The sequence below is a fragment of the Salmo salar genome, chromosome ssa24, assembly GCF_905237065.1.
Source record: "Salmo salar chromosome ssa24, Ssal_v3.1, whole genome shotgun sequence".
NCBI lineage: Eukaryota > Metazoa > Chordata > Actinopteri > Salmoniformes > Salmonidae > Salmo > Salmo salar.
In genome coordinates, this window is record NC_059465.1 from 17,002,501 (window position 1) to 17,024,027 (window position 21,527).

General features: G+C 46.3%; 1 protein-coding gene across 4 annotated transcripts in view; it reads left to right on the forward strand.

Moving 5' to 3' along the window:
* Window positions 1-21,527, forward strand: part of LOC106585250 (oxysterol-binding protein 2) — a 91,503-nt gene that overhangs the window by 47,709 nt on the left and 22,267 nt on the right. For 3 of the 4 annotated variants that reach the window (XM_045706695.1, XM_045706696.1, XM_045706698.1), the window contains 3 exons: window positions 13,772-14,025; window positions 17,760-17,958; window positions 18,489-18,612. In XM_045706695.1, the coding sequence (XP_045562651.1) occupies window positions 13,772-14,025; window positions 17,760-17,958; window positions 18,489-18,612 (577 nt within the window). Of the gene's footprint in view, window positions 1-12,812; window positions 12,947-13,771; window positions 14,026-17,759; window positions 17,959-18,488; window positions 18,613-21,527 lie in introns of those variants that run through there. The other variant, XM_045706697.1, reaches the window with a different exon arrangement.

The window sequence follows — 21,527 nt, forward strand, 5'->3', positions numbered from 1 at the left end:
TGAACTGGGGGCCTCGATAAGAGACGATGTCCTCAGGCACCCCTTAGTGCCGGAAGACGTGGGTAAACAGGGCCTCCGTGGTGTGTAGGGCCGTAGGAAGACCGGGTAAAGGGAGCAGACGCACTTCCGACCCACGGGACATTGAGGGGGAGTAGGTTCTGACTGCAGCGCCCGCTCGATGTCCGCATCCACCTCCCAGACCACTGGTGTCAGCAGGCAGGAGGCTGGAAGTATGGGAGTGGGATCGGTGGACCGTTCCCCAGTATTGTGGAGACGAGACAGTGCGTCGGCCTTAGTGTTCGGGAACCTGGTATGTACGAGATCCTGAACAGGAATCTCATAAAGAACATTGAACCCTCGTCAAGCCAGGTGGGCTGTCTCCTCGCCACCCGGATGTACTCCAGATTACGGTGATCAGTCCAGATGAGATAAGGGTGTCGCGCCCCTCAAGCCAATGTCTCCACACCTTCAGGGCCCTTACCACAGCCAGCAACTCCCTGTCCCCCACATCATAGTTATGCTCCGCCGGACTCAGCCTCTTAGAATAGAAAGCACAGGGGCGAAGCTTTGGGGGCGCGCCCGAGCGCTGTGACAGCACGGCTCCCACCCCAGCCTCGGACGTGTCCACCTCCACTATGAATGGCAAAGAGGGATCTGGATGCGCCAGCACTGGAGCATCGGTAAACAGAGCCTTCAGCCGACTAAAAGCCCTGTCCGCCTCCGCCGACCACCGCAACCGCACCGGCCCCCCCTTCATCAGTGAGGTAATGGGAGCCGCCACCTGCCCAAAGCCCCGGCTAAACCTCCGGTAGTAATTGGCAAACCCCAAGAACCGCTGCACCTCCTTCACCGTGGTGGGAGTCGGCCAATTACGCACGGCCGAAATGCGCTCACATTCCATCACCACCCCGGATGTGGAAATGCGATACCCCAGAAAAGAGACGGCTTGTTTGGAGAACTCACATTTCTCAGCCTTGACGTACAGGTCATGCTCCAACAGTCGCCCAAGCACTTTGCGCACTAGAGACACATGCGCGGTGCGTGTGGCGGAGTAGATCAGAATGTCATCGATGTACACCACCACACCCTGACCGAGCAGGTCGCGGAGAATCTCGTCCACAAAGGATTGGAAGACGGCTGGAGCATTCTTCAACCCATACGGCATGACGAGGTACTCATATGGCCAGATGTGGTACTACATGCCGTTTTCCACTCGTCCCCTTCTTGGATACGCATGAAATTGTACTCGCTCCTGAGATCCAGTTTTGTGAAGAAGCGTGCCTCGTGAAATGACTCTACCGCCGTGGCGATGAGAGGTAGCGAGTAACTGAAGCCCACCGTGATGGAATTTAGACCTCTATAGTCAATGCACGGACGCAAACCCTCCTTCTTCACAAAAAAGAAGCTCGAGGAGACAGGTGATTTGGATGGCCAACTGCATCCCTGCCTCAAGGACTCAGTGACGTATGTTTCCATAGCCACTGTCTGCTCCTGAGACAGGGGATACACGTGACTCCTGGGAAGTGCAGCGTCAACCTGGAGGTTTATTGCACAATCTCCTCGTCGATGAGGTGGTAAATGAGTCGCCTTGCGATAGCCAAATCGGCATATTCTGAGGGAATGTGCACGGTAGAGACTTGGTCTGGACTCTCCACCGTAGTCACACCGATGGAAACCCCTATACATCTGCCCGAACACTCCTTCGACCACCCCTTAAGAGCCCTCTGTCTCCACAAAATCTTAGGATTGTGATTGGCCAGCCAGGGGATCCCGAGTACCACTGGAAATGCCGGGGAATCAATGAGGAAGAGACTAATACACTCCTCATGACCCCCCCCCCCCCCCCACATTCTCATGACCAGTGGCACAGCGACCTCCCTGACCAGCCCTGACCCAAGTGGTTGACTGTCTAAGGCGTGCACGGGGAAGGGTTGGTCCAACTGATCCAGGGGAATCCCTAACTTAGTGGCGACCCCACGGTCCATAAAACTCCCCACCGCACCTGAATCGACTAGCGCCTTAAGCTGGGAGTGAGGGGAAAACTCAGGAAAGGAAACTAACGCATGCAAATGGCTGACAGGGGGCTCTGGGTGAGGCTGGTGCTGACTCACCTGAGATGTCGAAGGAGTGCTCTGCCTGCCCTCTGGACTCCGGACGAGCTTCTCCAGCATAGGTCGGCAGTGTGCCCTCTGCGACCACAATGGGTGCAGGAGAAGGCTCTCCCTCCAGTCTTCCTGGCTGCAGCCCCCCCTATCTCTATGGGCGTTGGAGCAGGAGGGCTGGGAGGTGGAATGAACAGGGCCCGGTTCGGACGCCCGCGGGTGGCCAGCAGGTTGTCCAGTCTGATGGACAGATCAATGAGCTGGTCCAGGGTGATGGTGGTATTCCAACATGCTAGCTCCCGGCGGATGTTCTCCCTCAGACTACAGCGGTAGTGATCAATCAGGGCCCTCTCATTCCACCCCGCTCCAGCGGCCAGGGTCCGGAACTCCAACGCAAAGTCCTGCACGCTCCTCGTCTCCTGTCTCAGGTGGAACAATCGCTCACCCTCTGCTTTACCCTCCGGTGGATGATCGAATACTGCACGGAAGCGGCGGGTGAACTCCGGGTAGTGGTCCCTGGCCGAGTCGGCGTTGGCTCATTCCAGGGCTCTACCCGTGAGACACGAGACGAGGACGCTGACGCTCTCCTCTCCCGAGGGAGGTGGGGGGCGAACGGTCGCTAGGTACAACTCCAGCTGGAGTAGGAACCCCTTACACCCAGCGGCCGTCCCATCGTACTCCCTCGGGGGCGCAAGTTTAACCCCACTGGGGCTGGATGCTGTCGGCGCTGGTAGGGGCGCAGGCCGTTGAGCAGCCGCAGGTGTGGGGGAGGGAGCGCTTATCTCCCAGCTCTCCAGATGCGCCAACACCTGGTCCATGGCGGTGCCCAGGCGATGGAGGATAGTGGAATGTTGGGCAACCCGTTCCTCCATGGATGGGTTTGGCGCTTCAGCTCCTGCTGACTCCATTTTAGTGGTGCGGGATTCTGTCAGGAACTCAAAGCAGCAGGAGGGGTGAAGTCAGGTGCAGGAGACCAAGGTCCGTGAACACATGTTTTAATAGGCAACCGTCCAAAACTGCCAAGAACATGTAAGGCAGGGTGAAAATACAATAACAGTAAGAGCCTGAAAACAGAGTAGGTGCGCAGCCCAGAAAAACTTGTATGCCTTAACACACACAATGCAGAGGGAATGCCTAAACCGCAACCTAACCAAACCAGACAAAAACAATCCCGCACAATCCCCAAACTAACGATCTAACACAATACAGGTGCACACATAAAACCAGACCTCACCAAAAGAAAATTAAAAGAGGATCGGTGGCAGCTAGAAGGCCGGCGACGACGAGCGCCGCCCGAACGAGGAGAGGCGCCACCTTCAGTCGACGTTCTGTCTGTCCTGTCTGTCTGTCTGTCTGTCTGTCTGTCTGTTCAGAACATTTTGATTTAGACAAATCAGAGTACCTGTCTGAGCCGACTATAGTCTGAGCAGGTGTGTGTGTTTTGATGCCCACCTCCCTATGTCTGGTCCTGAATTAAACTGCCTCTGGTGGGTTAGAGAGAGATGCTCACACACACACATTACCCAGTGTCAGACAGTTTCCATAACCAATAGGAGAAGAGGGCTATCTTCCACTTTCATGCCTCTGTGTATAATATGCCGGCAGGAATATTCTCTCTCCCATGGTCCCAGTGTGTGTGGCTGTGTAGATATCAGAATGTACAATTAGTTGGTGTTTTGCTGCACACTATCACTTATCAACTCAAGCTAATCCACAGAATGATCATGGGTCAGTAAGATGAATATTCAGAAACTCGGATGGATAGCAATTGAGGCTACTACACACTCAGATAAAACCCTAACCAGTAACAATGTATAAGTCAGTACAGGGCAATTCCACGGTAACAGAGTGATGCTGAGACGATTTTTCACTTTAAATGTATGCCAAATAAAAACCAATGATTGCAAAGTTAACAACTCTATGCACAAAGACTACTTTTAACAATTTCCACTAATTACATGAAATAACCGGTTTATGGTATAAATGGTATTTCGAAGAAAAAGAAACGCACATCTATTAAGGCGAGGTGCGGAGTAGAAAACTTGACAATAAGGGCGAGCCGCACACTCTAGGAGCTCAGATGCAAAAATTGAATATCCAACGTTTTGACAGCCAAGCTGTCTTCATCAGGGTATCATGACCTACTGGAGAAATACTTAAAGATTTTCCATAACCCGTACGTACGTACGTAGGTAGGTAGGTACTGTAGGACAGGAGTCTGAATGGAGAGTTCAGTGCTTCTGCTCTTTTCTATAACCTGTATGGAACACAATATGGTCTATACTTGGTATGCAGGTTTCACACTTATGGGGGAGGGGAATGAGCAGGGTATATGCAAATTGAAATAATAGTTAAAATGATGTAGTATTTTTGCAGACTAGTGTTTTTGCAGATATTTCTGTAGTATTTATTATAGCGTTTTTTTGTGGATAATACTTTAGTACAGGGTTAGGCAACCCTGTTCCTTGAACGCCGGGTACTGTAGAATTTTGTTCCGACTAGTCACCACACCCGACCTACTGAGCTAATTGATCAGTTTAGTGATTGCATAAATTCAACTCACACTGGTCTTTCAGGTCGGTTAAATCAAACACATGAAGTGCCTGCGGCACTCCAGGACCAGGGTTGCCTACCCCTGCTGTAGTATTTACCATAGTATTCTACAGTATACAACATAATTCTAAAGGTACTACACATGATCGAGTAGTACAGTATTCTACAGTTTACTACAGAATTATATAGTAAGTACTGTAGTATTCTATAGTAAACTGTCATATTTTTTAATGTGGGTGCCCTACAATGCAGTGTAACTGACAGTCAGCTACAGTCTGCATGCATTTCCCTTCTGGCCTCTTGAATGGCTCTCTGTCATTGGCCCTGTCATCATGCAGCAGCAGAACCCTACAGCACCACTGTGGGTCCCCAGTCGCCAGTCCAGTCCTCCCACGCATTCCCTTCCCAGCATGCACTCTCACGAGGACGACCAGGTGCCACTGAGGTGCTGAATTTGCATTTGGAGGAGGAACACTAATTAATGTCCATGCCTCCAGAGCGTGGGAGGCAGAGCACAGGGCAGTTTCCCCTCAGAGGCTCTCTGAGGCTGTGTCCCAAATGGCACCCTATACCCTTTATAGTGCTCTGGTCAAAAGTAGTGCACTATATAGGGAATAGGGTGCCATTTGGGACACAATCGGAATGTGCTGTGGATCGATCCACAAACTCGTAAAGCCTACCACACTATGCCAGACAGGAAATAGAATATCACCCCTCTGTCTAATAAACGTTCATCTAGATTTATTTCAGTGTTTTATTTTTAATATTTTTGCTGATCTTCTATTGTAAGATGTGAGTTACTCGGCCCCTTGCTCACCAAACCCTGGGTTTGTTCTCATATCGTGCTCAATATTCTACTAGAAGTGTACTGCAGAGGGTGATGGGTTGCTCTGCACAGTTCCTAATTTGGGCGCTGTGTTACTGGGTTTAACCTGCCGTCTCCTCCATTTGTCTTCACTCGATGCATCTCAGGGGTGCCCAGCAGACAGTTAGCAATTACTGCTCAGGATTACACTCTCGTCCCTCCCCAGGCCCAGAACGCACCGCTCGCACACTCCTTTCATCCATCCTCTCTCCACTATCATCTATCTATTCACTCACTCTGACGCTCTGTCTCTCTATCCCATCCCTCTATTCTCTTTCAATCTCACTCCCTCTCTCATTTTACGTTTTACATTTGAGTCATTTGACAGACGCTCGTTTCTAGTGTGACTTACAGTTATGATTTATGACTTTTATTCGGATCCCCATTAGCTGTTGAAGCAGCAGCTATTCTTCCTGGTGCCCACACTAAACATATAACACGACAAAATACACAACACTAATGGACAGGAACAGCAACAAACATTTCAACTAAGAACACTACGACTAAAGAACAATATTACATGTTTTTTGTTTGTAGTGCATTTATTTAACTTAAGATGGCAAGGTGACGATCACATATCACAATTGTAGTAAGTCAATTTTTCCTCAATAACAAAGTTGACTGAGATGTCTTATTTGAGATGCTCTTTGAAGAGGTAGGGTTTCTCTCAGCTTCCTGTCTCTCTCTTCTCCTTTCTGCCAGTGGTGTGATGAATCTGACTTACACAGGTACTAGTCGGCACTAAATATAACCTACTCTCCAGATTACTTGAGTACGTATTACCTACCAAGGCACCATTTCTCCATCCACTGCCTCCTGTAACCTCAGGTGTGGTTTGGGATGTTAGCTGGATGAGGTAAAGTACCCTTCAGCTTGAGTCTCTACTTGGTATACATGCAGCTGAGTGGAGCTGGGCTCTGATAGGATTTCTGAAGTGGGATCATTGTAATGGGTTCTCTAAAAAAACACTGCATTGAATAGCAATTAGGGTCGCTTCAAATGTTATTTGGAAGTGTATCATTAGCTTTTATCTGATTTATGCACCGAATACATTATTTTTATCATGATGATCTGTTAATAATTATCATATCATTATTACCTGTCAGTGTGATAGTACCTCATCACTCTGCCAATTACACAGCCATCGGTCTCTCTCTCCCTATCTCACTCTCTCTCTGTCAGACCAGAGATGGACAGACCAGGGAAGGCTGACTAGGTTGGGGCAACCTAGTCAGATACAGTGGGCTCCAAAATGACTGGCACCCCTGACTGGCAATGCACAAACACTACTTTAAAAAAATAAACAATATAATTATAGAGAGAAACTCAAAATACCAACATGTGAGAAATACAGTACTTTATTAATGTTTCAGTGGAACCCAGCAAAATCATTTGTTGATTTAATTAAAAATCAATGTCCTCCAAATTAAGGTTTCACAGTTAATGGCACCCTTAAAGATTATTGTAAATAACATCTACCAAAATTAAACCAGGAATTAAATTCAACTTATTTAAGTTTAAGGTACTATATTGAGCCATTACATCACTTCCGATTTCACTAGGATATAAAAATGAGGTAACACGCATGCAATATCCCTTTGTCATCCAACACCATGAAGAAAACAAAAGAACTGGCAGTTCAAAAGAGGCAGATGGTCGTAGACCTTCATACATCTGGTAATGGCTACAAGAAGATCCACAAACGATTGAATATACCACTGAGCACTGTCAGGGCAATTGTAAAAAAATTAAAAAGATATGGAACAGTTGAAAACCTCATGGTTAGAGGATGCAAATTCGTTTTGCCCCCAGGATAGGGAGGAGGATGGTGAGAGAAGCAGCAAAATCCCCAAGAATCAGTGTGAAAGAATTGCAGGCCTTGGTGGCGTCTTGGGGTCACCAGGTTTCAAAAAGCACCATTAGACGCTACCTACACAACTACAGGCTCTTTGGAAGGGTTGCCAGAAGAAAGCCCTTTCTGACCCCAAGACACATACTCAAGCATTACCTACTCATTACAACGCTGTGTGTACCCTGGAGCTGCTAGCCATGCCATGTGTCTTGTATTTTAGATGGGTTCGCTGATCAACCACTCATATTCTGTAATCTAATGCGGTTTAAGTTGTTCTGGCTTCCTTTTTAAAATGCCTTTCCCTTTGTTTGATATTCAATACCAATTCCTCTGCAGGCCTACATTTTTGATAGATGATAAGTCATGATAATTACTTTATGATGCTGAGATTCTTACTGGGCAACGATTCTTTCCTTCCTCTTTCCTTCATCGCTGGCTCACTACCAAAACGAGTTCACTTTTTTGAAATCGCTAGAAACATTCCAGCCTTAGTTCTACATCCTAGTGTGAAAGCTCTCATTAAGCAAGTAATAGGCTACCAGTAATACCCCTCTGGGATTGTATCCCATGAAACCATTGTTTCTGTTCCCAGCAGGTATAGCCTCTCCTAGTAGCTGTGAGGTGAGTGTGGAAATTATGTTAAGGTGGTTTGACTGGTATTATGAGATGCCAGGATTCAGATTGCATGCCAGAGGTTCCGGAATGGCAATTAGTAATGCAGACACCCTGCTGTAAGCAGATCCTCCACTAAACAAATAGGCCTAGTTCTTGGTGCATGTGACAGTTTATTTTTAAGTTCCATTACTTGGCTGGTGAACTCCTTGGCAGAATGAGGGTGAATAATGATAGCAAGTCTTCGATGCAGTGTTCCTTTACTTTACCTGCTCCTAACTTCTGTTACATTCAAGAGTTCCTAACCTACATGCCCCAAACCATTTGTCCCAAACGTATAGCCCCGCTTTTCCAACACCTCCGTTAGTGAGTGGTAGACAATAATAGAGGGTTATCAGTGACCTACTAACAATCAAGTATTCAGACCCTTTACTCAGTACTTTGTTGAAACATCTTTGGCAGCGATTACAGCATCGAGTATTCTTGGGTATGACGCTACAAGCCTGGCACACCTGTATTTTGGGAGTTTCTCCTATTCTTCTTTGCAGATCCTCTCAAGCTCTGTCAGGTTGGATGGGGGGAGCGTTGTTGCACAGCTATTTTCAGGTCTCTCCAGAGATGTTCAAGTCCGGGCTCTAGCTGAATCTCTCAAGGACATTCAGAGACTTGTCCCGAAGCTACTCCTGAACTGTCTTGGCTGTGTGCTTAGGGTTGTTGTCCTGTCGGAAGGTGAACCTTCTCCCCCAGTCTGAGGTCCTGAGTGCTCTGGAGCAGGTTTTCATCAAGGATCTCTCTGTACTTTGCTCTGTTCATATTTGCCTCGATCCTAACTAGCCTCCCAGTCCCTGGGGCTGAAAAAACATCCCCACAGCATGATGCTGCCACCATGCTTCACGGTAGGGACGGTGCCAGGTTTTAATCCAGACGTGACGATTGGCATTCAGACCAAAGAGTTCAATCTTGGTTTCATCAGATCAGAGAATTTTGTTTCTCATGGTCTGAGAGTCTTTAGATGCCTTTTGGCAAACTCCAAGGGGGCTGTCATGTGCCTTTTACTGAAGAGTGGCTTCCGTCTGGCCACTCTACCATAAAGGCCTGATTGTTGGAGTGCTGCAAAGATGGTTGTCCTTCTGAAAGTGTCTTCCATCTCCACAGAGGAACTCTATAGCTCTGTCAGAGTGATCATCAGGTTCTTTGTCACCACCGTGACCAAGGCCCTTCTCCTCCGATTGCTCAGTTTGGCCTGGCGGCCAGCTCTAGGAAGAGTCTTGGTGGTTCCAAATATCTTCCATTTAAGAATGATGAAGGCCACTGTGCACTGTCAACTGTGGGAGCTTATATAGACAGGTGTGTGCCTTTCCAAATCATATCCAATCAATTTAATTTACCACAGGTGGACTCCAATCAAGTTGTAGAAACATATCAAGGATGATCAATGGAAACAGGATGCCCCTGAGCTCAATTTCGAGTCTCAAAGCAAAGGGGCTGAATACTTATGTAAATAAGGTATTTCTGTTTTTTATTTGTAATACATTTGCAAAAATGTCTAAAAACCTGTTTTCACTTTGTCTTTATGGGGTGTTGTGTGTAGGTTGCTAAGGAATTTTTTTGTATTTAATCCATTTTAGAATAAGGCTGTAACGTAACAAAATGTGGAAAAAGTCAAGGGGTCTGAATACTTTCCGAAGGCACTTAACATTGTGGATCAGGACCGCAGACATTGCTGTCGTGGCTGCCATGCCATGCCATTCCCCAACCATGGCCAGTGCCAAGGCATACCCTGCTTCCCCATAAAGAGAGGAGGATGGGATGGTGTTGATGTTGGAGTGTTTCTTCGGTGTTGGGTTCTAGGGGCTATATTAATCCCCTTCATCCTACCTGGGGGGATGTCTCTGCTCTGCCAACTTTCCCCTCCACAAGATGTCTCTGCTCAAACCTGACTTACTTGACTTAGGCCTTCGCCTCTTTGCCCTCTTGGGAGCATAGGACATCCATCATGGTTCTCTACCTCACTCTTTTCCCCGCTCTACCCTGCTGTATCCTATAGTATTATATAGGCTATCCTATAGTAGGTAGTGAGTCTCTCCATAGTCATGCTTCACCAAACACAGACCTATTATTCCCCTTCCGTCTCCGTGGTGCCTCCTGCCCTAACTGAGCCTAACTACTCTAACTGTAGGCTAATTCAATTCCAGGTCTGGGAGATTGTCATGGGGAGGGTTATTCTGGGTTCCAGTCTTTGTCACTGTTGGTGCTGGGCTGGACTGTCTAGCTCTGCCTGGTTTTGTCTTTTCCTCTGGCTGGACAGTTTTGTCTCTCTGTGCTTCTGCACACAGCGTGGCCATTCAGCAAGCTCACGCATTACATCACCTGGTCTGCACAGTCAGTCGCTGTGTGTCTAAACTGGTTCTGCCTGCTCTCTGGTCACCGCCCACTGGGTGAAGATGGCAGTCCAAGGGTGCAGACATGGTGAGAGCCTTCGTCTTTCTTTTCCTGTCTTGTGTTTCCTCACCCTGCCTCCTCTCTTTTCTCTCATCCCTCTCCCTGGACGTCTCCTCTTACAAATAGGAGGGTTTGTCTTCCCATCTTTAGGGATTACTGGAGGACAATTGATCAGCACGAAGAGAGACGGGTTGTCATTGTTCAGTCTCTTTAACACTACCAAACAGTTAGGAGCAGATTGATCAGCACGAAGAGAGACGGGTTGTCATTGTTCAGTCTCTTTAACACTACCAAACAGTTAGGAGCAGATTGATCAGCACGAAGAGAGACGGGTTGTCATTGTTAGATCTAATTTGTTCCTCTTTAACACTACCAAACAGTTAGGAGCAGATTGATCAGCACGAAGAGAGACGGGTTGTCATTGTTCAGTCTCTTTAACACTACCAAACAGTTAGGAGCAGATTGATCAGCACGAAGAGAGACGGGTTGTCATTGTTCAGTCTCTTTAACACTACCAAACAGTTAGGAGCAGATTGATCAGCACGAAGAGAGACGGGTTGTCATTGTTCAGTCTCTTTAACACTACCAAACAGTTAGGAGCAGAGTTATTTTTGTTGTCGATTTTGTGACTAGTCATATGTTGGTCTTGGTTTGTCATGATTGCCTTTTGTTGTGGTTGGCATTTCTTGTTATTATTTGAGGAGACTGTCTGTTGGTAGCATGTCATTCTGCCAGATCAGATTGTGGTAATTGCCAAGGCTCCAGACTGTCAGCAGACATACAGCCCACTGGCCTGTGACTGAAACTGAGTCGCTTTAATACACTTACTGCCTGGTTCTCACTGCTTATGGTGCTGCTGCCTGTCTCTATGTAGAAGTGGAAACGGGGTAACAGCGCCTTCCAGGCTTTGTTGTCAGTAACGTGTGCATGTGAGGGTTGCTGGTTTTTGGCGTCTCCGGCGTACATGTTGTAAATGTGTTTATCAGTAGGTTTGGTCACTTCCTCTGTGAGGTCAGAATGAGCTGCCATGTTGCTAGTGGGAGTGTGGAAGTGTAATTGCCTATGTGACATCTTCCTCTGCAAGCTAAATGGACACTTTCACACCAAGTGACATGCTTTGGACATTCTAGGGCTAGGCTGTGCATGATTACTCCCTGATATAACAGAGATAAAGATCAGGAGGAGAAGACTAAGAGAGGAAGAACAGAAGAGGACTGACAGACCAAAAAGTATGTAGATTCTGAAATAGTTTGTTAAGAAGGGAGAGTGAGACCACAAGAAAGAAAACAAGTAGTAGGGACAGGAAGCTAAGAGAGGATAAGGATGGTTGAAGAAAAGCTGAAATACCTTCAGAAATGATCTGAATGTAACTGTCAATTTAACATCATTCTTCCATGTCTTCCTGGAACCTGGGGTGATGGTATGTTTCCTGATACTTCTGGATGGATTCTAGGCTAAATCAACAACCCCTCGCTCCTCATGTTGAGAGAATCGCCGCTCCTTTCAGAAATGTGAAAGACCCTCCTGTCTACTCAATAACCTGCCAGAGCTGTAGAGGCTGGTTTCCAAGGCTCCAAAGTCCAGGCAGTGGAACAAGGGCTCTAGTGTTGAGGGTGATGATACCTTACCTCAGGTTTTAACTTACTCCAATAAGTCACATGTCTGCTGTGAAAAGGTTCATTTTAGTTCCTATACATACAGTACTGTAGCTTGTAATTCAAAACACACAAATGTGCATGAACCCACTGCCACTGCTATAATGCACACATTACCAACACATAATACCGTAAATATGATTTCTCTGTTACTATTGTCCAACTTGTTATGTTATGCTTAATATAGTACATACCATCTTCAAACCAATTTCCATAATGGTAAAATCTGCTGGCATGCAGACAACAAACACACTGTCACTTTGTGCACCTTGGCTTAAAAAAACTGTGGAGAATAAACATTTGAATTGTTAAGTGCCTTGCTCAAGGGCACATCAAAATAATTTTCACCTTGGGGATTCAAACCAGCGACCTCTCGAAAACTGGCCAACGCTCTAACCTCTAGGCCACCTCTGATTTGCCTCAATAAATCATCTGTTCTACCCTGACATTTAAAGGGTGTGTGTTTGAAACGCATGGTCTTGATGTGGTTTCTCTGGAACAGATAGGCTAACCAGCCTCTCTCTGATCAAGTCATATTTTGTTGCCCTAAGGTTGCTTTACTTTATATCTTACCCTTCATGATGGTGGCCACCACCAGGGTCATTGCACTGACTGTTAAATCCATCCGATCCCAGAGGATTTCCAATAACGCCTGGGTGGGCTATATCAGGTTCTGTGCATGACCTGGTGGGTATTTCTGTCCCCAGTGAGAGTGTGTATAATGTTCGGACAGGCGCTGACACACTGTTCTCATATGTTCAGAGTGGCCCTGAGTAACCTCTCCACTGTCGCCACACTTCACTACGACAGAAGTCACCACTGCAGCAGAGCAGAGGCCCACGGAGGGAATGGAAGACTGCCTCATGTAAATACCTTGACTCGGCTTAAATGCATTTGTTCTGCTTCCGATGGTTTCACCATTGTCTGTCTCTGGATTGGGGCCATTAAGAGAGAGATATGTGCGTCTCGGTCTGATTGTGTGTTTGTCTCAGTCTGCGTGTCTGCATGTGTGCCTTTGTGTTAGTAAGTGGAAGTGAAACTGGAAACCAGCTGTAAAATCCAGCCAAAGATCATAGCAATTAACACACATTTTATCAGTGGAAGTTATTACTATTAAATTTCATTTTTATAGTATATCTGAATCTCTTCGTGGTTAAGTCATAAATAATCCTGCGTATTTTTGATGCAAACCTGTCCTTCTATCCGTTCTGTCCGAGTGCATGTGCGCATACGTTTGTGTACCTCTTTTGGAATGTGATGAATCTGTAACCAAGCAGAGCAATCAGTCGACCATAGATTTGTCTCATTTAAGATCTCCAATCATATATTGAGGGGCATCCGTTGGCTGCCTGTCTGGATGAATTTAACACAGACTCTGCTGCTGCTGAGCCCACTGCACTGTCCTCCATTGTATGTGTCTGTAGTATGTCATCCATGACAAATGACATGTCTTAGAGAGATCAATAAAGGGAGATGGAGTCATGAGTTCATGCAGCCCCTGGGTATTGGGCTTAGAATATGGATTTTACATTTTAGATGAATTGATTCCAAATGGCATTCAGGGGGATCATGTCTTGCTCATGTTGGTCAGTTTGTTTGTTCTCTGTCTCTCTGGTGAGGACCCTGTATCCCCAATTTCCCTCCTGTATTCCAGTCTCTTCTTATCTGACCTCTGACCTCTCCTCTGTAGATGACTCAGGGGACGAGGAGCCCACGACCCAGTCGGACCGCAGTGAGGGGATTCAGGGCACTCTGAAGACCCTGATCAGCAAGCTTGATGACCTCGGCACGTGTAACGACCTAATCGCCAAGCATGGGGCGGCCCTGCAGCGCTCTCTGAGTGAACTCGAGGCGCTGAGAGTCCCCGTGGAGGGAGGAGAGAAGGTCAAGGGCGTCAACGAGCGAGCCACCCTCTTCCGCATCACCTCGAATGCTATGATCAATGTGAGTAGTGAGACTTAAGGGTTCAACACATCTATCCAACTAAAGCTAACCAACTATGGATGATACGTTAGGTCGTTTATTCCCAACTCAGACCAACCTCTACATGTTGAATAAGGACCAACTACGAGCGACTATGTCCAGCGGCAACCAACTGACGCTACACACCGGGGCAAATTCTTTCCACAACCGTCCATAGACAGTTGGGTTGGCCGTAGTTGGGTAGATGTGTAGAAGCCTTTACATGGCAATGGTTAGGCCTACTGTGTGAAGGGTGACTAGCATTCTCAGTGCTATGGTATGATAGATGTGACAGGAAGGACACAGGTCAGCATTGTGTATATTGAAGTGGTCTACTTAAGATTCTTAAATGCTCTTGCAAATGTGACGAGAAAGGGAAACACTTCTCAGGTGGTACCTCTTTCTAGCACTGACGTGTTGTTTACAGTATGCCACCCATCCAGTTACAGTATGTTAGATATGTGCAGGGGTGTTGTTAGCATCGGAACTAGCTGTTCTGTTGCTATTGTCACCGTGACCACAGAGAGTCATTTCCATTGGCCAAGTGGTATTATAGTGGACTAGAGGGCAGAGGAGAGGAGAGGTCGGTACTGAAGGAGTGATACCGGATCAGGGCTGGTTGGGGAGGACAGGAATAGTCTTGCCCCAACCCCAAACCTCCCTGGACCCTCCCAGCCCAGAGACCTGAGCCCAGAGAGGAATCCCAGAGCCCCCTCTACCTCCACAAGACAGACATGCTCCTACAGGGGCCAGACGCTACACAGACAATCAGAAAAGGTTTGTGTGTCTCTTCTACTCCTCTGCCTGGCTTTGATGTGTTTGACAATAAATAGCCTTGTTTTGTCTGGGCCACAGACTGCTATTTCTGTGGTGATGGGTGTCTGATACATGGGGAATGTTCCCATAACATTGGTCACTGGCAGGTGGGATAGTGTAGCCAGGGCACATGTACTTTTGACATTTTAAACCTGGCTTGAACTGGCTTGAAGCTTGAACTGATACTGTGAGTAATGATGGTGTGGGTGTGTTTGCTCAGTTGAATGAGAATCAACCAAGTAATCCACAGGAGTTCAGCTCCATTTAGAGTGTGCTAAATCTGTGTGAAGTCTGCACTTTTATCACGGATTTTGTAGTCTTCCCTCTAAAGGATGCGCTTTTTTTTTCTGCACACAGTTAATTACTGTTTTAATTAATTGGAGTGGGAGCCGAAACTTACTGGACAGGCAATAAAACATGCCCTGTAGGATTTCCTATCTCTCACTGTTAGATCTGGTTAAACTGGAGACGGTGTGGGGAAAGTGCTGCTTCAGGTTGGTTTTATGCAAAGGAAGGGGGAGTAGAGAGCCTAGCTATTTGGTCATAGCTACAGTTGTTGTACCCTTTTTGTTTGCATTAGCATTTGGCTTGTGATGCAGGTTGATATTTACACTTACATCATTTAGCAGACGCTCTTATCCAGAGCAACTTACAGTAGTGAGTGCATACATTTTCACTTTTTCTCGTACTGGTCCCCCATGGGTATCGAACCCACAACCCTGGCATTGCAAGTGCCATGCTCCACCAACTGAGCTATACGGGACCATATGTCACCGACACTGCCCTTTTTCTTTACTAACTTGGGGGTTGGAGGTGGTTGAGCGATGTTGGTCTGACCCTGAAGAGCAGCTTTGGACACTGGTTCATTTAGGAGTGATGTAACTCCTCACGTGTTGTGTGCCAGTGGGGAGGCCTGTGCATTGGTGTGACTGTTGTGTCGGTGAGGTGGCACAAGTGTGTGTTTGAGTGCTTGCGTGCGTCCGTTTGCACAAGTTTGCAATGGGTTCCCCTTTCCATTTAATGTTATCTAGCCATATGAAACCTCGAAGGAAAGTGACACTCACCCAATCATGCTCATTCTGTAAAGTGAACCAGGACATCAAATTCAGCACTGATTTTCATCATTATTCTATTCACTGAGTTCAGACATGATATTCCCCAACCGGCAGTTATATGCAGCAGTCTGTTTAAAAAATAGATTCAGCAGAAAAAATGTGGAAGCAAAGTTGGGTTGAAGTTGATATTTAGTTTCATAGGTGCCTGAAGAGCAGAAGGAAGTAAGTAGCTCTGTCACATGATTCACTTTCACTCTGAATAGTAAAAACAGGACACTTCATACTTGACTACTGAAGGTAAGAGGCTGTTATTTAGTTACAATAGGCTAACCCTGCTTGTCATTTGGCTGTGAATTGTAAAATCACTGAAACACTTTGAGTTTACACTTCTGGTTTTGGTGTCAGGTCATCTGCAAGTAAGTAGCCTAGTCCGAACCAGAACAGCCCGCAAAGCAGGAGACCTATTTCTATGGCATGAGGCAGCTTGATGTACAAGAACACCCCGTGGACAGGACGTGGGACTCGGGCTCGTTGCTTGTCAGTTAGGCTAACATGCAGCTCTCTGATTCATTCATGTGATAGGCTATACTGTTTAGATCTAAACTCGTAACATGTTGATTGGTTGCGTGCACAATGCAGCATTTCAAATTAAACACCCTGTATATTCAGATATATTTTTACCAAAGCACCATGAAGGTTAATGGTCTCCTAGTTCTACATCTCTATTCTAAATGGTGGTGGGTTGGTGTGAAATATTCTATTATTTTGAGCTACAGGCTCAGTGGGGGGGATATATAGAACCCTGTCATGCCCCTGTTCCCTCTGTCTGAGGCCGATATGTCCTATCTGTGCAGCCCACTGATCTGAGAGGACACAGATTATCTGTGCTCTGTGACACGCGTGGCCCTCAGCTACACACCACAGCCAGAACGATGGCCAAGTGGTTTCAGCTATCCAATGGCCTGTGGCACCGGGACCAAAGATGTTTTTAGTGGGTGAATGCTGAACAGGATGCTGCAATGACTGCATAACAATGTGCTCATAGGATCAGAGCTCTCAGTGGTTGTGTAGATTTGAGGACAAGGAAGTCCATGGATGGATATACAGTATAGACAGGTTTGTCAGGGTATACTGTTTAGGCTAGTTGTTTGACCATTCACCCTGATACTTACTTGGGGAAAGAGTGGTAGCCTGCAGGACTGACGGGTTTCTGCTTTCTCCACGGGTTTTCTTACCACAGTGTGTGTCCCATTGACCTCCCAAAACATTCTGTGGTCAGACATGATGTAGTTGGGGAAAATGCTGACACATTCTACTTGTATGTTTTGATCTATAGTAAGATCCCTGTTTCGCCAACAATGCCAGGACCACAGTCGTAACTCAGAAGACCTTTTATGACTTGCCCTGAGTTCACTTTCTTTTATCCAAGGGTTTTGCCTGTGGATAAACATTCCCTCTCTGATGCTATAGTGTGGAAACTCAGAGCCTGCCCCTAAGACATGATTTAATATGCACACAGTAGCTGACACTTATGAGAGAGGCGAAGAGATATAAGTCATTCTCAAGATGTTGATGATCGTGCTAACAGTGGTCTAAATACTGACAGGAGTCATGTTTAGGACACATTTTATGATAAAACAAACATCAGCTTAATTGGAAAACTGATTTCCTTCCACCAGTCAAGAAAGGACCTGGTAGCCCTAAACATCTACAAATCCACAAGATAAATATCCTTGTGTGCATATTTGACTCTTTCATGATTACATGCGTCTCTCTACTCCTCTTCTGTCTGACATCCAGTGTTTGATGTGTGTCTGTGTGCTATGTTGTGTTTGTGATGATTAGGCGTGTCGGGACTTCCTGGACCTAGCGGAGACCCACAGCAGGAGATGGCAGCGGGCGCTGCAGTATGAGAGAGAGCAGCGTATTCACCTGGAGGAGACCATAGAGCAGCTAGCCAAGCAGCACAACAGTCTGGAGAGAGCCTGGAGAGAGGCCCCCACACTGTCCGCCAACACGCCCAGCGCCCCCACCACAGAGAAGGGTAAGGCACACAGTCGGCCCCTTAGTATTGCCCCTTAGTTCTTAGACTAACAAGACTGTTCATTTAGAGAAATAGACCATCTTGGGGAAATATGAAATTGTATGCCATGTCAGATGGTTTTGAATTATATTGTCTCTGTAATTAGACTGGAAGATACATTTCTCATGAGAGTAGTATTCAAATGGACACAATCACTCCTCACCTTTCCTTTGTGATAACCATTCTAGCGTAAAAGAGTAAGCCGTGTATCACACAGGAATGGATATATTATATTTTGTCAATCTGAGGTTGTATTGAAGTTGGAGTTTTTGCTTCCCTTCTTGTCTGGAATCAAGTTCAGTTCTTAGTTAGCCTACAGGGACGTTACCTATTAAAGACTAATGTTCTTTATTAATCTCCATGAGCATTTGATTAGCTACCCAACCTTCCTTTCCCCTCCACAAATCATGTGACTACTGCTGCACCAGTATAGAGCAGGGTGTGTGTTACATATTGCTTTACTGTGTGTGTGTTTGTGTTCTCTCTCTCAGTAGGGAGTGAGAGGCTGCAGAAAGGGGAGGCGAGTGATGAAGATGAGGATACAGAATACTTTGACGCCATGGAGGACTCCCCTGCCTTTATCACAGTGACCGCCACTGAGAACACACAGCACAGGTCAGTCTCACCCTATGGCCTGTACAGTACACTCAATGGCTGGCCTCTGTCTGCTTTTCACATCCACCTCAATGGATCATGGCAGTTTAGTTTGGTATTAGTTGAGTATAAGACGGATTCGGTGTGAATAGACTGTGATAAATACAAAGACTGGATGTCTTGATTGTGCCTGTTGATAGATTCTGGAGTGTTTACACCAGAACATCTGTCAAGCCCCAGAGCCACACAGTACACCTCATATTGCCTGTGTATGACTCATTCCTTTCATCAGCAGCTCAATAAACCACCAGCGCTAAAACTTCAGAACCTCTTTCCCTCTCTGTGCACATAATCTAATACTCACACACACACACACACACACACACACACACACACACACACACACACACACACACACACACACACACACACACACACAGAGACACAGAGACACACAATGACTCATACCTGTTGTACGGTGGCAGTGTTGTCTGTCTGCAAGCATCCTTCCTGTCTGTTTTTAATGAGTGTCTGTCTGTCTTTACTTGACTGGCTCTGGCACTATTAACAGCTCAAGATGTTGTTGTCTCTATGATAAAAGACAGCTCATTCCCCTCACTGCTCCTCTACTAGGGGATAAACCACGGCCCGGCCACTTCTCTGTTTTGGATTTATTCTTTCATCTCCAAAATACTTTTGGCTTTTTATGTGGCTCAGTTGAAGAATTAGGGTAGTTGTTTTTTGCTGCCCTATTTTACCAGAACACCTGTTGAGACAGTATTTACACATGTTCCTTTCCCTGTGAGGAGAATATTCTGCTGCTCCTCTCCAATCAGAGACACATCTATCCTCCTCTAACACAACAGCTCAGAGACACATCTATCCACCTCTAACACAACAGCTCAGAGACACATCTATCCTCCTCTAACACAACAGCTCAGAACACATCTATCCTCCTCTAACACAACAGCTCAGAGACACATCTATCCTCCTCTAACACAACAGCTCAGAGACACATCTATCCTCCTCTAACACAACAACTCAGACACATCTATCCTCCTCTAACACAACAGCTCAGAGACACATCTATCCTCCTCTAACACAACAGCTCAGAGACACATCTATCCTCCTCTAACACAACAGCTCAGAGACACATCTATCCTCCTCTAACACAACAGCTCAGAAACACATCTATCCTCCTCTAACACAACAACTCAGACACATCTATCCTCCTCTAACACAACAGCTCAGAGACACATCTATCCTCCTCTAACACAACAACTCAGAAACACATCTATCCTCCTCTAACACAACAGCTCAGACACATCTATCCTCCTCTAACACAACAGCTCAGAGACACATCTATCCTCCTCTAACACAACAACTCAGACACATCTATCCTCCTCTAACACAACAGCTCAGAGACACATCTATCCACCTCTAACACAACAACTCAGACACATCTATCCTCCTCTAACACAACAACTCAGAAACACATCTATCCTCCTCTAACACAACAGCTCAGACACATCTATCCTCCTCTAACACAACAGCTCAGACACATCTATCCTCCTCTAACACAACAGCTCAGAGACACATCTATCCTCCTCTAACACAACAGCTCAGAAACACATCTATCCTCCTCTAACACAACAGCTCAGAAACACATCTATCCTCCTCTAACACAACAACTCAGAAACACATCTATCCTCCTCTAACACAACAACTCAGACACATCTATCCTCCTCTAACACAACAACTCAGACACATCTATCCTCCTCTAACACAACAGCTCAGAGACACATCTATCCTCCTCTAACACAACAGCTCAGAGACACATCTATCCACCTCTAACACAACAGCTCAGACACATCTATCCTCCTCTAACACAACAGCTCAGACACATCTATCCTCCTCTAACACAACAACTCAGACACATCTATCCTCCTCTAACACAACAGCTCAGAGACACATCTATCCTCCTCTAACACAACAGCTCAGAAACACATCTATCCTCCTCTAACACAACAGCTCAGAAACACATCTATCATCCTCTAACACAACAGCTCAGACACATCTATCCTCCTCTAACACAACAGCTCAGAGACACATCTATCCTCCTCTAACACAACAGCTCAGAAACACATCTATCCTCCTCTAACACAACAGCTCAGAGACATCTATCCTCCTCTAACACAACAGCTCAGACACATCTATCCTCCTCTAACACAACAGCTCAGACACATCTATCCTCCTCTAACACAACAACTCAGACACATCTATCCTCCTCTAACACAACAGCTCAGACACATCTATCCTCCTCTAACACAACAGCTCAGACACATCTATCCTCCTCTAACACAACAGCTCAGAGACACATCTATCCTCCTCTAACACAACAGCTCAGACACATCTATCCTCCTCTAACACAACAGCTCAGAGACACATCTATCCTCCTCTAACACAACAGCTCAGAGACACATCTATCCACCTCTAACACAACAGCTCAGACACATCTATCCTCCTCTAACACAACAGCTCAGAGACACATCTATCCACCTCTAACACAACAGCTCAGACACATCTATCCTCCTCTAACACAACAGCTCAGAAACACATCTATCCTCCTCTAACACAACAACTCAGAAACACATCTATCCTCCTCTAACACAACAGCTCAGACACATCTATCCTCCTCTAACACAACAGCTCAGACACATCTATCCTCCTCTAACACAACAACTCAGACACATCTATCCTCCTCTAACACAACAGCTCAGAAACACATCTATCCTCCTCTAACACAACAGCTCAGAGACACATCTATCCTCCTCTAACACAACAGCTCAGACACATCTATCCTCCTCTAACACAACAACTCAGACACATCTATCCTCCTCTAACACAACAGCTCAGACACATCTATCCTCCTCTAA